Below are 17,614 nucleotides of genomic sequence, written 5' to 3'. Positions count from 1 at the left end.
AAGAATGTATTCTACATTTCAGAATAACCGAGAGAGTAAATTTTAACTCTCACCATAAAAACATGATAGATGAGCACAGTGACAGATTTGTTAATCAGCATAATTTAATCATGCCACATTGTACACACATATCAAATGTCACATTGCACCCTATAAATATATACAATGTTGACTTATCAATCAATCATAATAATAAATTTATAAGATAATAATAAAGCTAGATGCTCAGGCTCTCCGTGGCAGGATCCCAACTTAGATTACAGAAAGGTTCTGACAGTTGCCAAATGCTACCATAAAACCAGAGAGTTTCCTTGCCTCCGAAGACACAGGGAGCGTTTCCGGTGATGAATGAAACCTCGTGCCTCTCAGCAGGTGTTTCAAAGGCATGCCTGGATCAGCTGTTGACAGGCACCCAGGCAGGGAGTGTCATCAGCCAGTTATCTTGTGATCTGACCTCTCCAGCTCTAACTCATAAAGGATTTCAGGGGGACTCTGAGCCCTAAGCCCTGCTTATGGACCAGAACCGGCTGTGGAAGCCTTGGGTGTGCCCTCTGACAGCCTGGCCTGATGACCTGGAGCTGGCTGGCTGTGCAGGCCCAGGAGGAGCCACTACGTGCTCCTGGGCCTCATCTTCTCGAAGGACGTGGAAGGCATCCCTAGGGCCACTGCCGATCAGAAACTGCTTCAGAACAAACACCAGCACAGCAGCCATGGCCTCCACAGCCTCAAAGGGAAGGAGGAGCCCCTGAGGGATGGTTCCGTGGAGCTCTGGACCTGCGGGACCACTGCTGGGGGAGGGTGGGACGGGCGGGTCCACTTTCCTGGAGGCTAAAACCCAGCCCCTCACCTCACTCTGGACAGTCACGTGTCCAGGTTTTGTGCGTCCTTGCTTACGGTGCACTGGGCTGATGTCACCTGAGAGCTGGTGAGACGTCCTGGGGGGGCATCTGCTCCTGGAATTAGGATCTCCCTGAGCTGGATCCCTGGCACTGACGAGTACTCAGCCTTGTGACAGTGGGCAGGTGACTTCCCCTTTTTGTCCCCATTTTTCTCATTTCTCACGGAGGGTCTGTTAAGAGCCTGGTCCACGTGGCTGGCCAGTTCCACAGGTATCTCCCTGTCTGGCCTCTTGATGGGCCCTGCTGCTTGAACTCAGCACCATTAAACGCTTGTTTTGATGAGTCATCCTCATGAATGGCCTCCTTTCTGCTCATCCACGGAGAAACAAGCCGTCCTCATTTGGTTCAGAGCCGTGGGTTAGCAAGAGCCGTGGGTTAGCAAGAAGCCACAGAGCAGGTACCTCTACAGGGGTGCTGGGCGCGTGCACCGGGTCATGGGGAATTAGCTCAGCAGGGCCCCCTGTAGGCATGAGCACAACATCACGCTCAAGGTCCTCTGGGATGGAGTTTCAAAGCTGAGTCCAAACCCTGGCCTCGGGGGTGCAAGCTGTGCAGCCCAGAAGTGTGAGCCCCCCCGTGCCATGGCAGCCATAGCACACATCCAGACAGGAGCAGACAGTGCCTACCGCCCACGTGGCCCTGAGCAAGGAGCGCAGCACCAAGTGAGCACCATGGTCCCTGCCCCGGCCACCTGCCACCCTACCCCACGTACACCTAGGCGCTTCCTGAACAGAGGGGCTGCGTGTGAATCCGTTCCCCTTCCCCTCACTTGTGCGACCTTAGAAAGCTCCGTAAGTCCTCTGAGATGAAAGCCAGTCTTCTCATCTCTGAACAGTTGAGACTGTCAGCCTCCCCAGGTTGCAGCTAATTGAGGGTGTTGTCTAGCCCTTGCTGTTAGGGAACGAGGGTGGTGAGTGCTCCGGGGCTGCCCTGCCAGCCGGAAGCCTCATAGAAACTAAAACACCCGAAAGGGTTCTGTGTGCCCAGCCTTCCCCCACCATGTCTCACCCTGCACCCTCTGCCCACAGCGCAGCGTCTGGCCAGGTACCAGGAGGCAGACTCGGAGGAGGAGGAGGTGGTGCCCAGAGGGGGCTCCGTGTCCCAGCGCGGCAGCATCGGAAGCCACCAGAGTGTCCGGGTGGTGCACAGAACCCAGAGCACCAAGTCCCACCGGCGCACAGGCAGCCGGGCGGAGGCCAAGAGGGCCAGCATGCTGTCCAAGCACACGGCCTTCAGTAGCCCCATGGTGAGTGCTCGGGGCCTCCTGCTAGGGCGCTGCCACGTCCCCTCCCCACTTTCGCCATCCCCGGCTCATTGAAGGTGTCTATATTTAATCCTACACTATCGCTGGGCATTTGGCTCTGCTCAGCAGAAGCTTTTCCGGCCAACACTTTCTCTCCACCGTTGTCTTTTCCAAGACACTGACACGGCCCCTTTGCCATGGCTTCTAAAGCTGGTTGATTGCTGGCAAGCTGCCAAATGAGGCAAATAAAACCTCAGGACACGATGACAACAGCTAAAAAGCAAAGGCAACCCCTCCCGAGGGAGTTTGAATTAGACGAGCCCAAATCCATAAAATACTTTGTGCCTGGCCTTGTCAGCCGCCCGGCCGTGAATGGACGGACCACCGTCATCCGGCAGGGAGAGGCGCGGAAGGGAGCAACAGCCTCTGCAAGAGCCTTTCCCTTCCGAGATGTTTTCCCAACAGCGCAGGGAGGAAGAATCCCACTTGCTCACTCTGTGGTGGCCTCGTTCTCTCATGTGCTTCTAAACCACAGAGAAGCCGCCGTCTAAGTAGGGGTGATCTAGAGTTGTAGACACTGATTGGTGGGTTTCTACAGGGCCCCTCGGAGTGGGGGCTCTCCCGCTTGGCAGGAGGGAGTCTGCATTGGAACGGGGTTTCCTCACAGCATTTTTCAATGCCATTCAAGAGTATTTAAAGTATTCAAACCTTCTCCCCTAGCCACTTAGTGATTCAGCCAGAGACTGCTGCATATGGAAGTGTATCAACGTGTAAATTACATCAGCAAAACTGAAAGCAATTTAAATATCCAGTGATAAAGGATGGTCAAATAAATGACGACATGCCCATTTTGAAGTTGTTGAAAAGGTGTTTTTAAATAATTCTTAAAAGCCCGGAAAAGTTCAGACCATTAATAATGTTTTGGGGAAAATAGAAACCACCAATATGTATGTAAAATATTTTGCTTCTGTAAAATGTAAACGTAGAGCGGAAGGACTAGAGGGCAGTGCTGAAGCGTGTTTTCCACAAAGTAGGCAGAAGCTAGGTACGTTTTGTGCAATTAAAATGACAAGTAATTTACAATTATAAAATGACATATATGTATATGAGAGATGAAGTTCTGTTTACAGCAAAGCACCTTACATAGTCACGCCCCAAGACGCTGGGCAGGCGGCTGGTTGGGCCTCACGGCCAGCCTCCCTTTCTCCCCAGGAGAAGGACATCACGCCCGACCCGAAGCTACTGGAGAAGGTGAGTGAGTGTGACAGGAGCCTGGCCGCGGCGAGGCACCAGGAGCACCCGCTGGCCCACCTCTCGCCCGAGCTGTCTGACGTCTTCGACTTCTTCATCGCACTCACCATCTGCAACACGGTCGTCGTCACGTCCCCGGATCAGCCACGACAGAAGGCAAGTGCTGGCGTGTCCCTGAACTTGACCTTGACCTGAGCTGCGGGCCATGGCTGTCAGTCCTCCTGAGGGCAGGAGCCCATCCCTTTCCTGCGGCAAGTGCATTTGGCACATCGTGGGTCTCGGGGACGCAGCGGGGTGCTTCACACTGGGCCAAACAGCCCTTGTGGTTCTGCAGTGCCCACCCCGGGCCTCAGTGGGAAGGGGCTGAGGGTGGGGCCAGGTGGGAGGGGACAGCCCACCAGAGATGGCCTCTGAGCCTGGGAGGCAAGGGACACAGGGCCACCTGGGCCAGCCTCGGGTAGGCAGGTAGGTGCATCGAGGCCCTGCCTGCCTGGGTCCTTCCTCCGCTGCCTGGCCTGGGGCAGGGCCTGAGGGAAGCTGCCCAAGACAACCCCCCAGAGCCTCAGGGTCCCAGATCCACGCAGGAGAGAGGATAAGACAGTCAGCGGGGCAGGGGGCCTCTGGGACGAGGAACCGTCACATGGATCCTGACTCTACCAGCCATGCAGCTGGAGACACATTGGCCCCGCCCTGTGCCTCAGGTGTCTGCCTGGGCTATGGGGCCATGGGGAGGATTTTTGGAGGCATCTAAGATTGTTGTTCAACGAGAAGTGGTCAAGAATCTATCAGAGGTTATTTAGGATACTGGAAATACAGCAGTGCTCAAAGTTGTTTGGGTTCAGTCTGACATTAAGGTTTTCTCCTGACAGAGGAGAGTTGTTTGTGTGAAGGCTCCTCTATCACCCATTACACCAAGAAAGCCCTGAGGTGCGCCAGGCATGTAGGGGGCATGGATAGAGACATGATGTGCAGATGGCACCAGGCAGTTTTGAATGAGACTGAGCGTACCGAGGGCCGGTGTGTGCCACAGACCTCCCAGCCCCCCAGCTCTCCCAGGATTCCTTCCCAGCGTCCTGGATCAGCTCTTCAGCAGGTTCCTCAGCAGGTGATGAGGTGAACAAGGTGGCCTGTATTTTCTGTGCTGCAGCAGTGTGTGTGGTAGTACCTGGTCCCAGTGACTTCTAAGTGGACAGGCCTGGCCACTCAGAGACCGGCAGGCTTGAGGCCTGTGCCTGCAGCCCTGGGCTGGAGCTGCTTCCCAAAGCCACAGCTCATCTCCTGGCTGCCTCAGCATCCCCTACCTGGGCTCTGGGCTCTGCCCCCAGCATTAAAACTCTTGTGGTGTGTGTCTCTGCAGAAGTGCCCCTTTTCTGGGTTAGACCCTGCCTGGCAGATGTTAAATGAAGGACGAGAGACCACAGCACCCTCAAAGCTTGTGCTGATGGTTACACGTGCTGGAGTTCCACCTAGGGGCCAGCCTGTCAATCACCCACACTCAGGCTGCAGGCCAGCATGTCTCTGGGTGCATTTCTGTTCCCACATATTGGTGGGTGAGCGTCACCTTCCAGGACATTTGGAGCCAGCAGGGATTGCCATGCAGCTGCCTGTGCCTCCCAGCTGGCTGTGTAGCATATTTAAAGTCATGGCAGGACCACCTGACTTTCTGGAGACTGTTACTGTAATTCACAACTTAGGATGCAAAGGTCAAACTGCAGTTTAAAGAATTGCTAATTCAGTGTTTTGGTTGTTTTGACATTTGCGCTTTCAATAAAGAGCAAAAAAAAAAATGTGGCTCTGTTGCTCTATCACTGAGCTTTTTGCACTTTAACACGTGTGTGTGTGTGTGTGTGTGTAAACCGTTTTGTTTCTTACTGTAGTGGTTAAAATATTTCAATGACTGGAATCCTCAATTTGTCAGTGTATTAATGTGCTTACAAAGATTCTTTGAGGACTGGAAATGTGATTTATATATTAGTTTTTTAATAGATATAATTCAAAGGAAGCATAAACTGGTGGTTTGTTAAGCGGCTTTTTAATTGGGGAAAAAATGCCCCGTTTTGTGGCAGGCAGTGGTGAGGCTGCTCCTCTGAGCTGCTTTTGCAAAGCAAGGAGACATGGTAGTGCAAGGACAGCACCAGCGAACCCTGCAGACGCCACCAGCTGCAACTCCCCGCTCACATCGAGCCTCACTGGTGGGCCCTTGGAAATCACATTCTGAAAGAGTCTTGCATAACCTTTGTTTAAGAGAAGTGGAAGAGGCCAGTGGCCGATCTCAAGGAAGGAATACTGTCTCCGCTTACAGTTTCAATGCAGGCCTGAAATCTGAGAAATGAGAAATGTGTGCTCTGAGATCCCAGTGGGGAAGTTGAGGCCATTGTTCCTCCAAGCGCCTGGAGCATGCTGTGGGAACCTGGTGGGACCTCTGCGGGGCACAGAGGTTCCCTCACTTGCCTTCTGACCATTTCTCTTGCAGGTGAGGGTGAGGTATGAGCTGAAGTCCCCCGTGAAGACGATAGAGGACTTCCTGCGGAGGTTCACGCCCAGCCGCCTGACCTCAGGCTGCAGCAGCATCGGGAGCCTGGCCACCACCAAGTCCAACCACAAGTCAGGCTCCAGCTTCCTGTCCACCCTGTCCAGTGACAGCATGCTTCTCAGGCTGGAGGAGAGGCTGGGCCAGCCTGCCCCGGCCATCACCAGCAATGGCTACAGCAGCCAGGCGGACAGCTGGACCTCGGAGCTCGCTCAGGAGCAGGAGCCAGAGCGCGAGCTGCGGTACGAGGCGGAGAGCCCGGACGAGGCGGCGCTGGTGTACGCGGCCAGAGCCTACCGCTGCACGCTGGTGGACCGGCTGCACGACCAGGTGTCGGTGGAGCTGCCCCACCTGGGCAGGCTGAACTTCCATCTCCTGCACACGCTGGGATTCGACTCCATCCGAAAGAGGATGTCCGTGGTGATCCGGCACCCGCTCACTGGTGAGATCAGCGTCTACACCAAGGGGGCCGACTCGGTGCTCATGGACCTCCTGCTGCCCTGCTCTTCAGGTACCCTGCCCCTGCCCAGGGCACCCCAGCTCTGGGGAGGTAGTCCTGAGACATATCCCCACCCGATTCCTTCTCTTTTTTTTTTTTTTAAAAAAAAAAAAAGATGGCTCAAGCCTGTAATCCCAGCACTTTGGGAGGCCTAGGCGGTTGGATCATGAGGTCAAGAGATCGAGACCATCCTGGTCAACATGGTGAAACCCCGTCTCTACTAAAAATACAAAAAATTAGCTGGGCATGGTGGCGCATGCCTGTAATCCCAGCTACTCAGGAGGCTGAGGCAGGAGAATTGTCTGAACCCAGGAGGCGGAGGTTGTGGTGAGCTGAGATCGCGCCATTGCACTCCAGCCTAGGTAGCAAGAGCGAAACTCCGTCACAAAAAAAAAAAAAAAAAAAAAAAAAGATGGGGTTTCACCATGATGGCCAGACTGGTCTTGAACTCCTGACCTCAGGTGATCCACCCACCTCAGCCTCCCAAAGTGCTAGGATTACAGGCGTGAGCCACCGCACCCAGCCCCGATTCCTTCTCTTAAGTGATTTTCATTAATCCTTTTCCTAAAGCAGTGCCCATCAGAGAACTGCACGGTTTCTTCAGGTCACTGCCTGTTTGAAGGGTCTGGACTAGAAAGTATTCAGGGGGTGTCCATGCCTGGACACTTCCACCTCCAAGAATGCAGGGTCAGAGGATACTTGGGGAGTGTCAGGTTTTAAATCTGAACAATGAAGGTTGAGAATCTAGATAGTCACTCTAGAAAGTTCTTCCTGCCCGTGGACCTGGGCCAGCTGAATGGTCCAGGCCACAGTTTGTGGGGCTGCTTTGGGCCACAGTGGCAGTCCAGGAAGTGAGGGCTGCTGGCCTTACCCACTGCCCTCTGTTCTGGGACTTGGGAGGGGAAGGGCCAAGCCCCCTCATAAAGCGACCTGGGCCGCCCCCCTCTCCCTCTGTGCTTGGAGGAGGGAGGAGTGCAGTCTCACCTCCGGGGGACTGAACTGGGTGGAGGGGAGGGTGCTGCAGCAGCTGGGGGCCCCACCGAGGCTCTACTGCCTGCCACAGGCCTCCTAGTTGCTGCATCCTGGAAGCAGCCCTGGGCTGCAGCTGCTGGGAAATGCTGCAAGCTGGATGCTCCCTTCCAGAGCTCTGAGTTGGAACTAGGGAGTACTTCACCTCCCACCGGCCTTTCTTGCCAGCATCTCAGTGCCCCAGGACAGGACCCCTGGCACAGAAGCCCAGGACCACTCATGATGGGGAAGTGGATGGGAGGAGCTTCGTACAGGAAATCGGTTCCCCGTCACAGAGCCGTGACCTCCATATGGCAGCTGAGCTAAATCTGCAAACGTGTCTCTGAGAAGACTTTGGTTGACCCTCCACAATGGTGGCCGCCGCGGGCGGGGTTTTGCCTTTCTCCCGAGGCAGTGGCTCTGTCCTGGCGTCGGCAGAGAATCTGATTCATGGACAGATTTTGAGTTCTAGGAAGCTGCTGCTTCTGAAAGTCAATTCTTGTTTACATCCACGCAAAAGAAAAACATAAATAGGACAATTAGCTGAGTGATTTCATTCTACAGCAAACAATCCCCTCTGTCCTATTCCACAGCCTTGAGTTCAAGACCACATCCTGCGTCCTGGCTTCAGACTCCACAGCATGACAGGTCGCATCTAAGGGGAAGGCATGGAGTGGCCATGGCACGTGGGGCTGCCTGGCACTGGTGGGAGGGGCCCATCCCATCCTGGAGAGCAGAAAGCCTGCAAGCTGTGCAAAGGAGTTGGTGGAGCAGACAGTGGACGTGACTGTGTTCTATTAGCAGGACGGGGCCGTGGCTTACCTGCCCTGGCAGGGAGTTGTGCAGTGTCCACCAAGCAGGGACTCCACCCCAGCCCATCCTCACAGACCTTGTTCAAATCCCGGGTCTGCACTTGCTGGCTGGGAGGACCCTGGACAAGTTACCCACTGTTTCTGTGTCTCAGTTTTCCATCTACACAGGAAATCACAGTGCCTGCCTCACGGGAAGTCCCCACGCAAGCCTCCAGCTCAGTGCTGCTGTTATGTCGACGTCCAGCATCTACTTGGTCCCTCTCCCAAGTCTCTGGCTCCTTCTCGGTTAATGCTCACTTGCGGCCGGGTGCGGCAGCTCACGTCCGTAATCCCAGCACTTTGGGAGGCCAAGGAGGGCAGATCACGAGATCAAGAAGTAAAGACCATCCTGGCCAACATGGTGAAATGCCGTGTCTACTAAAAACACAAAATTTAGCTGGGCGTGGTGGCATGCACCTGTAGTCCCAGCTACTTGGGAGGCTGAGGTATGAGAATCACTTGAACCCGGGAGGTGGAAGTTGCAGTGAGCCGAGATCGTGCCACAGCACTCCAGCATAGTGACAGAGTGAGACTCCGTCTCAAAACAAGAAAAAAACAAAAGATTCACTTGCTTGTGGTTTGGTGGGGTTGCTAGTTTGTATGGTCCTGAAGGCATAAACCTCAGGCCGCTCTGCCTTCCCCCAGCGCGAGGACAGGCTTGGCTGTAGCCCAGTGCTAGCCCGGGCCTCACACGGCGCTGCCATGCAGTAATCAGTACATATTTTTTGCATGATGAGTACATGCATGTGCAAGCAGAAAATCCACTTAGTTTACCATCTTAATAAGATAACTCCTTACTGGGGAAATATTGCTTATAAAGCTTAGAGGAAAGGAATTATCACTTGGAGCAATTTTAACGCACGTGGTGAAATCATGAAGAGTGGCTACCCCCATCCCTCCGAGGGCCTCTCTGCGGGGCCGCAGGCACCGCCCTCCTGCCGTCTCCTGGTGGGGACATCAGGTGCAGCCCACGGCCAGGCGCAGCTGTCTCAGCCCTGCTGAGATGACTCCGGCGGGCCCTGGAGTTATCTTCACAGACTGTGACAGGAGTGGTCACTGCCCAGAGCTATGTCCCCAGCGAACCCTGGACCCAGAAGCAGCCTTGGGGTCCTGCAGCACAGAGCTGTCCGCTGTCCCTGCCCAGCAGGAGGCACCGGGCAGCGCTGGCCCCACTCCTGCAGGTCACCAGAGGGAGACACACCACACAGGGCCTGGGACATCAGAAAGAGGGGGCTAATAGTGCCTGACCATCGCCTAAAATGCAATGTGAACACTGCCATGCCTTCAGCCTGAAATCAACCACCCCCAGCATCACCCCAGCAAGTGCAGAAGCACGGGGCTGACCAGACGCCCCCAGATGCCCTCTGGGGACATTCGGTCAGCCCGCTCCTCTGCACCTGCTTGTTCCCCAGTACATTCTCCTTCGGAGGCCCCCCAGCTCCTCAGGGATGGTCTCCGTGGAGCTTAAGTTCTTCCCATCCTCTCCTACCCTCCATCAGAGTGTAGACCCATCCCAGCCTTCACAAGGGCCCCACCCTCCAAAGCCCAGCCTCTGTTTTCCGCGGTGACTGCCCAGGGGTAGGGTCGGCAGGACGTGTAAAGGGAAAGTCAGCCAAGTACAAGGGGCAGATGTGTGTCCGTGTCTGCAGGAGGGGACAGTGGGCTCAGCCGCTCCTGCCTGGCAGGACCGGGTACTCCCCGTCACTAGGCCCTGTGCAGAAACACCCCGTGTCCACCTGAGACACGAATGCCTGTGGGGCCACCCCATCGTCTGGAGCACCCAGGGTCCCAAGTGGCCCGTCCTCCCTCCATGGGCTCAGTTCGTTTCGTTTTGAAGAGTGTGATTACTCTCAGTGTCACACCTGGGACTACCGCAGGTCCTAGTGCATGCCGCACGTCACCTCTCCCCGGGACAATGGGAGAGCTTTACCCTGAGTATTTCAGTTCCAAAGCCCCCCAGATAGGCATGGCTTTGCTCGAAGAACAATCTGATTCTAGGAAAAGGTTATCTGCGTCTTCCGAGAATCTTACCACGATACCAGGAATACAAAGATGCGTTTGGGCACCATCCTTTCAGAAATGTAAATATCTAAAGCAAAGGATTCTAGGGCAATTTTTTTTCTTCCTCATCAACTCCATAAAGAGCCTTTTCAGACTTTGCAATTTTCCCCTCATGGCCTTTTAATAACATAGATATGTTGTGTATCTGTTTCTGTTACATATGTGTACCTAGGCTTTATACAGAAAGAGTGAGATTCTTCCACCTCCAAGAACCAGTGGTCACTCCCTTGAAGGGTCTATCACCTGCATGGAAAATGCACCATGGCGAGAGGCATGTAAAAGTGTCTCTTACCAGGTCCACTTTGTCAGGCAGTGGACTTTGAGCAGTAGACAAGCTTTCCTGGGCCAGGGGCCTCGTGACTGGTCAGTAGTGTTGCCAAATCTCACAAACAAGATGTATAGAATGTCCAGTTAAACTGGAATTTTACAAAGGCAATTTTTTAAGTGACAGTACATCCTATGCCATGTTTAGCCATCATTTGTCATATCTGGCAATGCTACTTGTAAGGACCCTACGTTCTGAGGCTAGAAAGTGCACTTTGCATGAAGACTTTCTATTAACAGCAGAACGTGAGCCTCCATTTAATAGGCTGGGCAAAAGGACGCCAGAGTACTTTCGATGAAGTTTTTATTTTCATGAGCTTATTTCAATGAAGGATGTTAGAAACAGCCAAACATCAGCCAGACGCAGTGGCTCACACCTGTAATTCCAGCACTTCAGGAGCCCAAGGCAGGTGGATCGCTTGAACCCAGGAGTTCATGAGCAGCTTGGGCAACCTGGCAACACCCCGTCTCTGTGAAAAAATAAAAGCAGGCAAACATTTGCATATGGATGAGATTCTTTTTTTAAAATAACAGCTCATTTTCTCTTTGGATTCTGTATGAAAACTTGTTCTCTGTTCACAAGTAACGAACAGACATGGGGCAAATCTTGGAGGGGCTGAAGATCATTCCCAGGGCGCCAGTTCTTACTCGTGTTTCTGCTTCCTCTGCAACCTAGATGACGCCAGAGGGAGGCATCAGAAAAAGATCCAGAGCAAAACTCAGAATTACCTCAACCTGTACGCGGTGGAAGGCCTGCGCACCTTGTGCATCGCCAAGAGGGTGAGTGGGGGCAGCCCCGCGAGGGTGCCCGTGCAGGAGGCCACCCCACAGTGAGCAGCGCCCGGTGCGGCACTCAACAGTGTGCCTCCCATAGGTTCTGAGTAAAGAAGAGTATGCCTGCTGGTTGCAAAGCCACCTAGAAGCAGAATCCTCCCTGGACAACCGCGAGGAGCTCCTCTTCCAGTCTGCCATTCGCCTGGAGACGAACCTGCACCTGCTGGGTAATTCGCGTGCCTAAGGGCAGTGTGGGGTTTGCAGGGACGGCCCTGGAGGGGTGAGTGCTCTGGTCAGCGGCTGCTCTGCAGGCTGGCCTTGGTTAGGGAGCCGCCTGGCCGGACGCTGGCGCAGCTGGGGTGGGAAGGTGCTTACCTGAATCTTCTCCCAGTCCTGTTTCTGTGAGGCAGGTGGTGCCCGCCGGGCACCCCAAGGCAGCAGCTGCCATGCTTCCCCTTAACTTGCTTTCTCACCAAAAGTAGAGCCAAGGAGTGAGGTTTCTGGCAGCTGGGTGTTGAAAGGACTTTCCCCTCGGGAAACAGGGAAACTTTTGGGACCCAAAAACTGCTGCATTTGGCCTCTTAGGAATGTTTCACAGATTCAAGGTGGATGAGAAGAAAATGGGCTTGTTTTTACTGAAGTATCTCCGTATTTCCTACTGTGTTCATATCAGTACTTAATAAATAGTAGTATCAGGGATACATTGAGGTATTTATTATGTTAATACGTACTTTACTACTTAAAATATCTAATTTCCCGTTCATTAAAGCATTTGCAACGTTAGCCGAGTCACTGCGTACATGCTCTGTGTGTCCTCAAGGGGCTGGTGTTGAGGGCGCTGCGCCTGCTTCCATGCCGGGTGCTGTGGTCAGGTGGTTCTTCTCACGCACAAAGCCCCGGGGACTCCATCTTCACTTAACACAGAAAGGCGGTGTTCACTTGGCCTCTTTTTCTGGGCAGAGAAGTGGGGATATCTACACGTTTACCTCTACATTTCTAATATAATACATAGTTAATATTTGCACTTAATAGTGTAATGTATTACAGTACAATAATACAATAATAATACATAGTTAATATTCGCACTTAATAGCGTAATGTACAACAGGCGTAACGTATACCTGCACACATTTTATATACCGTTTGCCCACCGTATCTGATAGGAGGCCACGCATTACTCAAAAAGCCCCGGGATCCAGGGCCCAGTGGCACCATGAGCGGCAGCCCTGGAAGTGAATTCAGTGGAACGCCTGAGAAACGGCCGTGGCTGTTTTAGGCCACGAAGTGTTGGCTTTCACTAAAGGAGGGCTGCCTTCATCTGCACTGACTGGGCTTCCTTGGAAGGCGGTGTTGTGCAGGCCTGTGGAATAGGAGGCGACTGCCGGTTCTCCCCGACGCACCCGCCCAGCGTCGCTGACCAGCCTGGTTTTTAACCCTTCACTGTGGGGCACCCTCCCCAGGGAGCAGCTTTTCCCCTGGACAGCACTAACTTCTCGAATGCAGTGAAATTAGCCCTCCTGTGCCTTTTCACAATGCCTGCTGGTTGCACCCCCTGGAGTAGTGCAGACAGAATCTCCTCCCTTTTCACATGATGAGATCTTGACTATTTCGGGACACGGCTGTGAGTTCCAGGCTGCCCCTTCTCCATCCTCCCTGCTCTTAGAGCCCAGGAGCCCTGACTCAGTTGTCCAGTCCTGCACTGACACTGCAGGCTGCTCATGGAGGCTGGCCATGGAGGCTGGTCGTGGAGGCTGGTCATGGAGGCTGGTCATGCAGGCTAGTCGTGGAGGCTGGTCATGGAGGCTGGTCATGCAGGCCAGTCGTGGAGGCTGGTCATGCAGGCCGGTCGTGGAGGCTGGTCATGAAGGCCGGTCATGGAGGCTGATCATGGAGGCCGGTCATGGAGGCCGGTCGTGCAGGCTGGTCGTGGAGGCCAGTTGTGGAGGCCGGTCGTGCAGGCTGGTCGTGGAGGCTGGGTCAAGTGGCCCAGCCCCTTTTGCATCCCAGTTCTGGTATGTGGGGCTGGTAATCCCAGTGTTACAGGCTCCTGTTAGGGTGAAGGAAGGGATGATGGGAGGCACTGGGTGTAGTGCAGGCATGGGGCCGGCTCTCAGCGGCGCGTGGTGACGAGTCTCCTGTTGGCGCTTCCACACCGTTTCCACCCAGCTGGCCTCTCCTCTGCAGGCTCTCTCTGGTGGTCGTGTGTCACTCACCTCTCTTGGCCCGGAGGCTGTAGCTCTGTTAACATATCCTAAGTCATTAACAGCACCTGCTGCCCCTGAGGCTCATAGTGAACTTGAGATCCAGTCACCTTCCTATGTCTTCTTCACAGGGATTTCTTGCTTGGATTCTAACATTTTTACTTGGGCAACTGTGTGAGGATCCGAAATCAGGGTTTTCTACTGATCCCCCGTTCCGCTGCCTTTGATTGGAGTCAAGTCGGGATCCTGGCCATCAGCATTTCTCCAAACTCTGATCCCACCACGTCCCGCTGTCGTCCTCAGGTGGATTCCTTCCCTCCAGGTGCAGTGAGGATGGCTCTGCGATGTGTTGACGATGGAACTCCTGGGCTGCCCGCATGGGTGCCAGCCGTGCACCGGAGCCTGCTCATGCCTGCTGGCAGAGCCCGTGGATAAATTTTGAAGAATTTTGCAATAGCCCACATAAATGTTCAGGAATCGCACATCGCCTTTTGATGCTATGTTAGTAGATTGAAGTCCGCCAAGGTGGGAGTATTTACACCACAGAAATGAGCAAATGCAGGAAATCGGCCTCCCTCCCACAGGCCCGTTGTTAAGCATCTCCTGCTACCTGATATGTTTGTGTTTCAAATGGCGAGGCCTGAGCGGGAGAGTGTGAGAGCCACCCACTGCCCTGGTGCCCACACAGCTCAAACGCGGGCGCTGCGTGCCAGCTCCTCGGCTTCATTGAGAAAAGTGAAGCAAGCGACTTAATTTTACCACTCCAAAGCCAAATGCTCCTTTCCAAATCTTTTTCATTAAGGTGCTTTTTTTTTGCTTCGAGACAGGGTCTCGCTCTGTCATCTGGGCGAGAGTGTGGTGGTGCGATCACAGCTCACTGTGAACTCAAATTTCTGGGCTCTAACGCTCCTCCCGCCTCAGCCTCCTGAGTAGCTGGGACCACGGGCATGTGCCACCAGGCCTAGATGAATTTTTAATTTTCTTGGTAGAGCTGGGGTCTCACTCAGGCTTGTCTCGAACTCCTGGTTCAACATGATGCCCCCACCTCAGCCTTCCTAAATGCTGCGCCACTGCACCAGGCCCAGGGCGTATCTGAAACAGCATCAGAGAACCATGCGGAACTATCTTCAGCAGAAAGGGTCTCCATTCTCTCCACGCCCTGGGAATTTTCTTTGCCATAATGCCCTGGGCAGGAACCGAAATTCAAAGGACCAGTATCCTGCTCATTTTCCCTGGTGTCCTTGCTAGTTTCTCTAAATGTCTAGAACGTCTCCATTGGTGAAATCCTTTCCCCTCCCGTTTAAAGCTGTGTGGCACCAAGCACAGTGACGCTGGGCTCTGCACACTGCCAACGCCTGTGTTAGGAGACTCAGAAATGCCAGGCCCTCCCGAGGGTCAGGTCGTAAAGACGGTGGCATTTACTCAGAGCCACATAAATCATATCACAAACAAGTACCTTGGAAAGCTGAAGAAAGCCACCATGCCCCAGTCATCTTGAAAGGCTGCTCCCTGTACACGTCCTTCCTCTGCTGTGTCCCATGCCCAGGTGGGCGTCCCTCCCATAACTCCACTTTTCAGTTCAATGCTATTCTGCACCTGACTGTAGACTCACACCTTATAAAGGTGAGGGAAGGTGGGGTGACCCAGTAGGCGGCCCATGCATTTGACCAATTAGCTACTAAACTAAGGAAGTTCTGTTTTCAAGGTGTCAGCTTTTCCCTGTGAAACGGCAGACACCCTCCATACTGGAGTTGCCTGCAAGGCCTTCCCTGCTGTTTCTTGGCAGATGTTTGGCTGAGGGCCTCTAGCTCAGCGGCTGGGATACGAAGGTGGGAGACGCAGGTCCTTGTGGGAGGAAGCTGCCATCTCGAGAAGGGTGGGCAGCTGCTTGGGCTATGTTCCACTGGAGGGGAAGTGTTATCGTGGCCAGTTGTCAGTAATCCATCGAGGTTAGCCATGATTAGGCTTATTCTATCATCATCATTACTATCAAGTATGAATGAATTACCACAAACACACAGAGGAAGGCAAGACCATCCTTCTGTCTTCCCCAGACATCAAGGAACCTGTCACGGCACAAGTGACACTTAGGATGAGCCAGGGACCGGGCCACACACAGTCTGCCCCCCTGCTAGAGCCCAGAGGCCAGGGTAGGGGAGCAAAGCCAAGGCCAGACGCCCTCCCGGCACCCGGGTGACTGGGGATGTGCTTGCAGGGAGCACAGGAGTGACCTGGCTTTCTTCCTGAGCAGGTCTTCAGCCACTCCAGTTATAAGGTTCAGAGCAGAGTGCAGCATGAGTGCAGTGTCCCCTCCTTCTATCTGGACCCTCCCCAAGTGCCCACATCACCTCCCAGTGCATCCTCCACACGGGCGCTAGGACCAGGCTGCATGAGCTGGAAGACAGAAGACCAGCCCCTTGCCCCTGAGGGGGGCTTCTGGGGAGCTGGTGGTGGTCTGCCATGAGATCAGGGCTGGTGAAGGTGCATCCAAGGAATAGTTAAGAAATGTGCATTTGTATATTTACTGCACCTCAATTCTGTCTTCCCCTCCCCATGCCCACTATCCCGTCATTCTAAGAGAAGAGGTAAGGGTGGCTAAGTTCATTTGTGCTGCTGGGGGCTTAAGCCACAGACATTTACTTCTCAGTTTTGGAGGCCAAAAGTCCACGATTGAGGCCCTAACAGCTCACAGGGTCTGGTGAGGGATCTCCTGGTTTGCAGGTGGCCACCTTCTCATGGTGCCCTCAGACGACGAGGAGACTGCGAGGTCACCTCTCCAGTGCCCCTTTTTATTATTATTTATTTTTTACTTTTTTTTTTTTTTTGAGACAGAGTCTCACTCTATCATCCAGGCTGGAGTGCAGTGGCGTGATCGTAGCTGACTGCAACCTCCACCTTCTGGATTCAAGCAGTTCTGCCTCAGCCTCCCGAGTAGCTGGGATTACAGGTGCTCATCACCATGCCCGGCTAACATTTGTATTTTTAGTAGAGACAGGGTTTCACCACATTGACCAGGCTGGTCTGGAACTCCTGACCTCAAGTGATCTGCCCACCTTGCCCTCCCAAAGTACTGGGATTACAGGTGTGAGCCACCACACCAGGCCGGCCTCCAGTGCCTCTTTTTATAAGGCCACTGATCCCATCATGGGCACCCCATCCTTGTGACATCATATGAACTTAATTACCTCCTGCAGGCCCCACACCCTAATACTACCACACTGGGGATTAGTGCTCCCTCTCATGGATCTGGGGACACAAACACTCAGTCCATAGCAGCTCCCAGCACGGGCCACAGCATGGTGTAGAGCGGCAAAGGAACCTCAGTCAGGGCTCGAACCCGGGGACCGGGGCCTGCAGCCCACTTTCAGAGCAGGGAAGACAGAAACCATCTCACCACGTTGTAAACAGATTAAAAACAGACCCGAGGCAGGCCTAAGCACATTTCTGCAGTCGGTGGTAGATTTTTCCCAACATCCTGAGACCCAGAAGGGAAAGCCTGCCTCTGGACTTCTCTATGTTTGTGGAAAAAGCATCTCTAGGATAATCTTGCTTTCAAGAAATAATGGGATTGTCTGTGAAGTCTGTTTCTGTAGTGACTGATAATAAGCATGGTTGGGAGTGGACATTCTGAATTTCATTCACCAGAAGCTTTGCCTGGGATGGGCGGTTTTTAAGACTATATTTTTATCCCTCCAAATGCCGCCATTCCCAACACCTTCCCGTGAGCTTTGCTTTCAGGTTGTCTGTAAAGTTACCAGTTAGAAATAACTTGAGGTACCCTGGTGTAAGTGCACATAATTATGCTCGGTGACTCAGTTATTCCTACGCGTTCTCGGCTGAGTCACAACGAGAGAGCTGTCAAAAGCGTCCACCGCTGTCCCGAAATGGTGGTTCCACAAGGGACTTCCTGTCACTGCAAGGCGGATGACTGACAGCCCAGCCCCAGGCAAGGCCCAGGCAACAGGGGCTGCAC

General features: G+C 53.6%; 1 protein-coding gene across 1 annotated transcript in view; it reads left to right on the top strand.

Moving 5' to 3' along the window:
• ATP10A (ATPase phospholipid transporting 10A (putative)) overlaps positions 1-17,614 on the top strand; it is a 67,511-nt gene that overhangs the window by 15,941 nt on the left and 33,956 nt on the right. The window contains exons 7-11 of the mRNA XM_064367819.1: positions 1,928-2,145; positions 3,355-3,549; positions 5,867-6,434; positions 11,343-11,446; positions 11,541-11,667. Of these exons, the coding sequence (XP_064223889.1) occupies positions 1,928-2,145; positions 3,355-3,549; positions 5,867-6,434; positions 11,343-11,446; positions 11,541-11,667 (1,212 nt within the window). The remainder of the gene's footprint in view (positions 1-1,927; positions 2,146-3,354; positions 3,550-5,866; positions 6,435-11,342; positions 11,447-11,540; positions 11,668-17,614) is intronic.

Source organism: Aotus nancymaae, unplaced genomic scaffold, assembly GCF_030222135.1.
Source record: "Aotus nancymaae isolate 86718 unplaced genomic scaffold, 86718_ANA_hifiasm-v0.15.2.pri h1tg000075l, whole genome shotgun sequence".
NCBI classification, from domain to species: Eukaryota; Metazoa; Chordata; class Mammalia; order Primates; family Aotidae; genus Aotus; species Aotus nancymaae.
The sequence above is the reverse complement of the archived record's forward strand: the minus strand, read 5'-3'. Positions and strand labels throughout refer to the sequence as shown.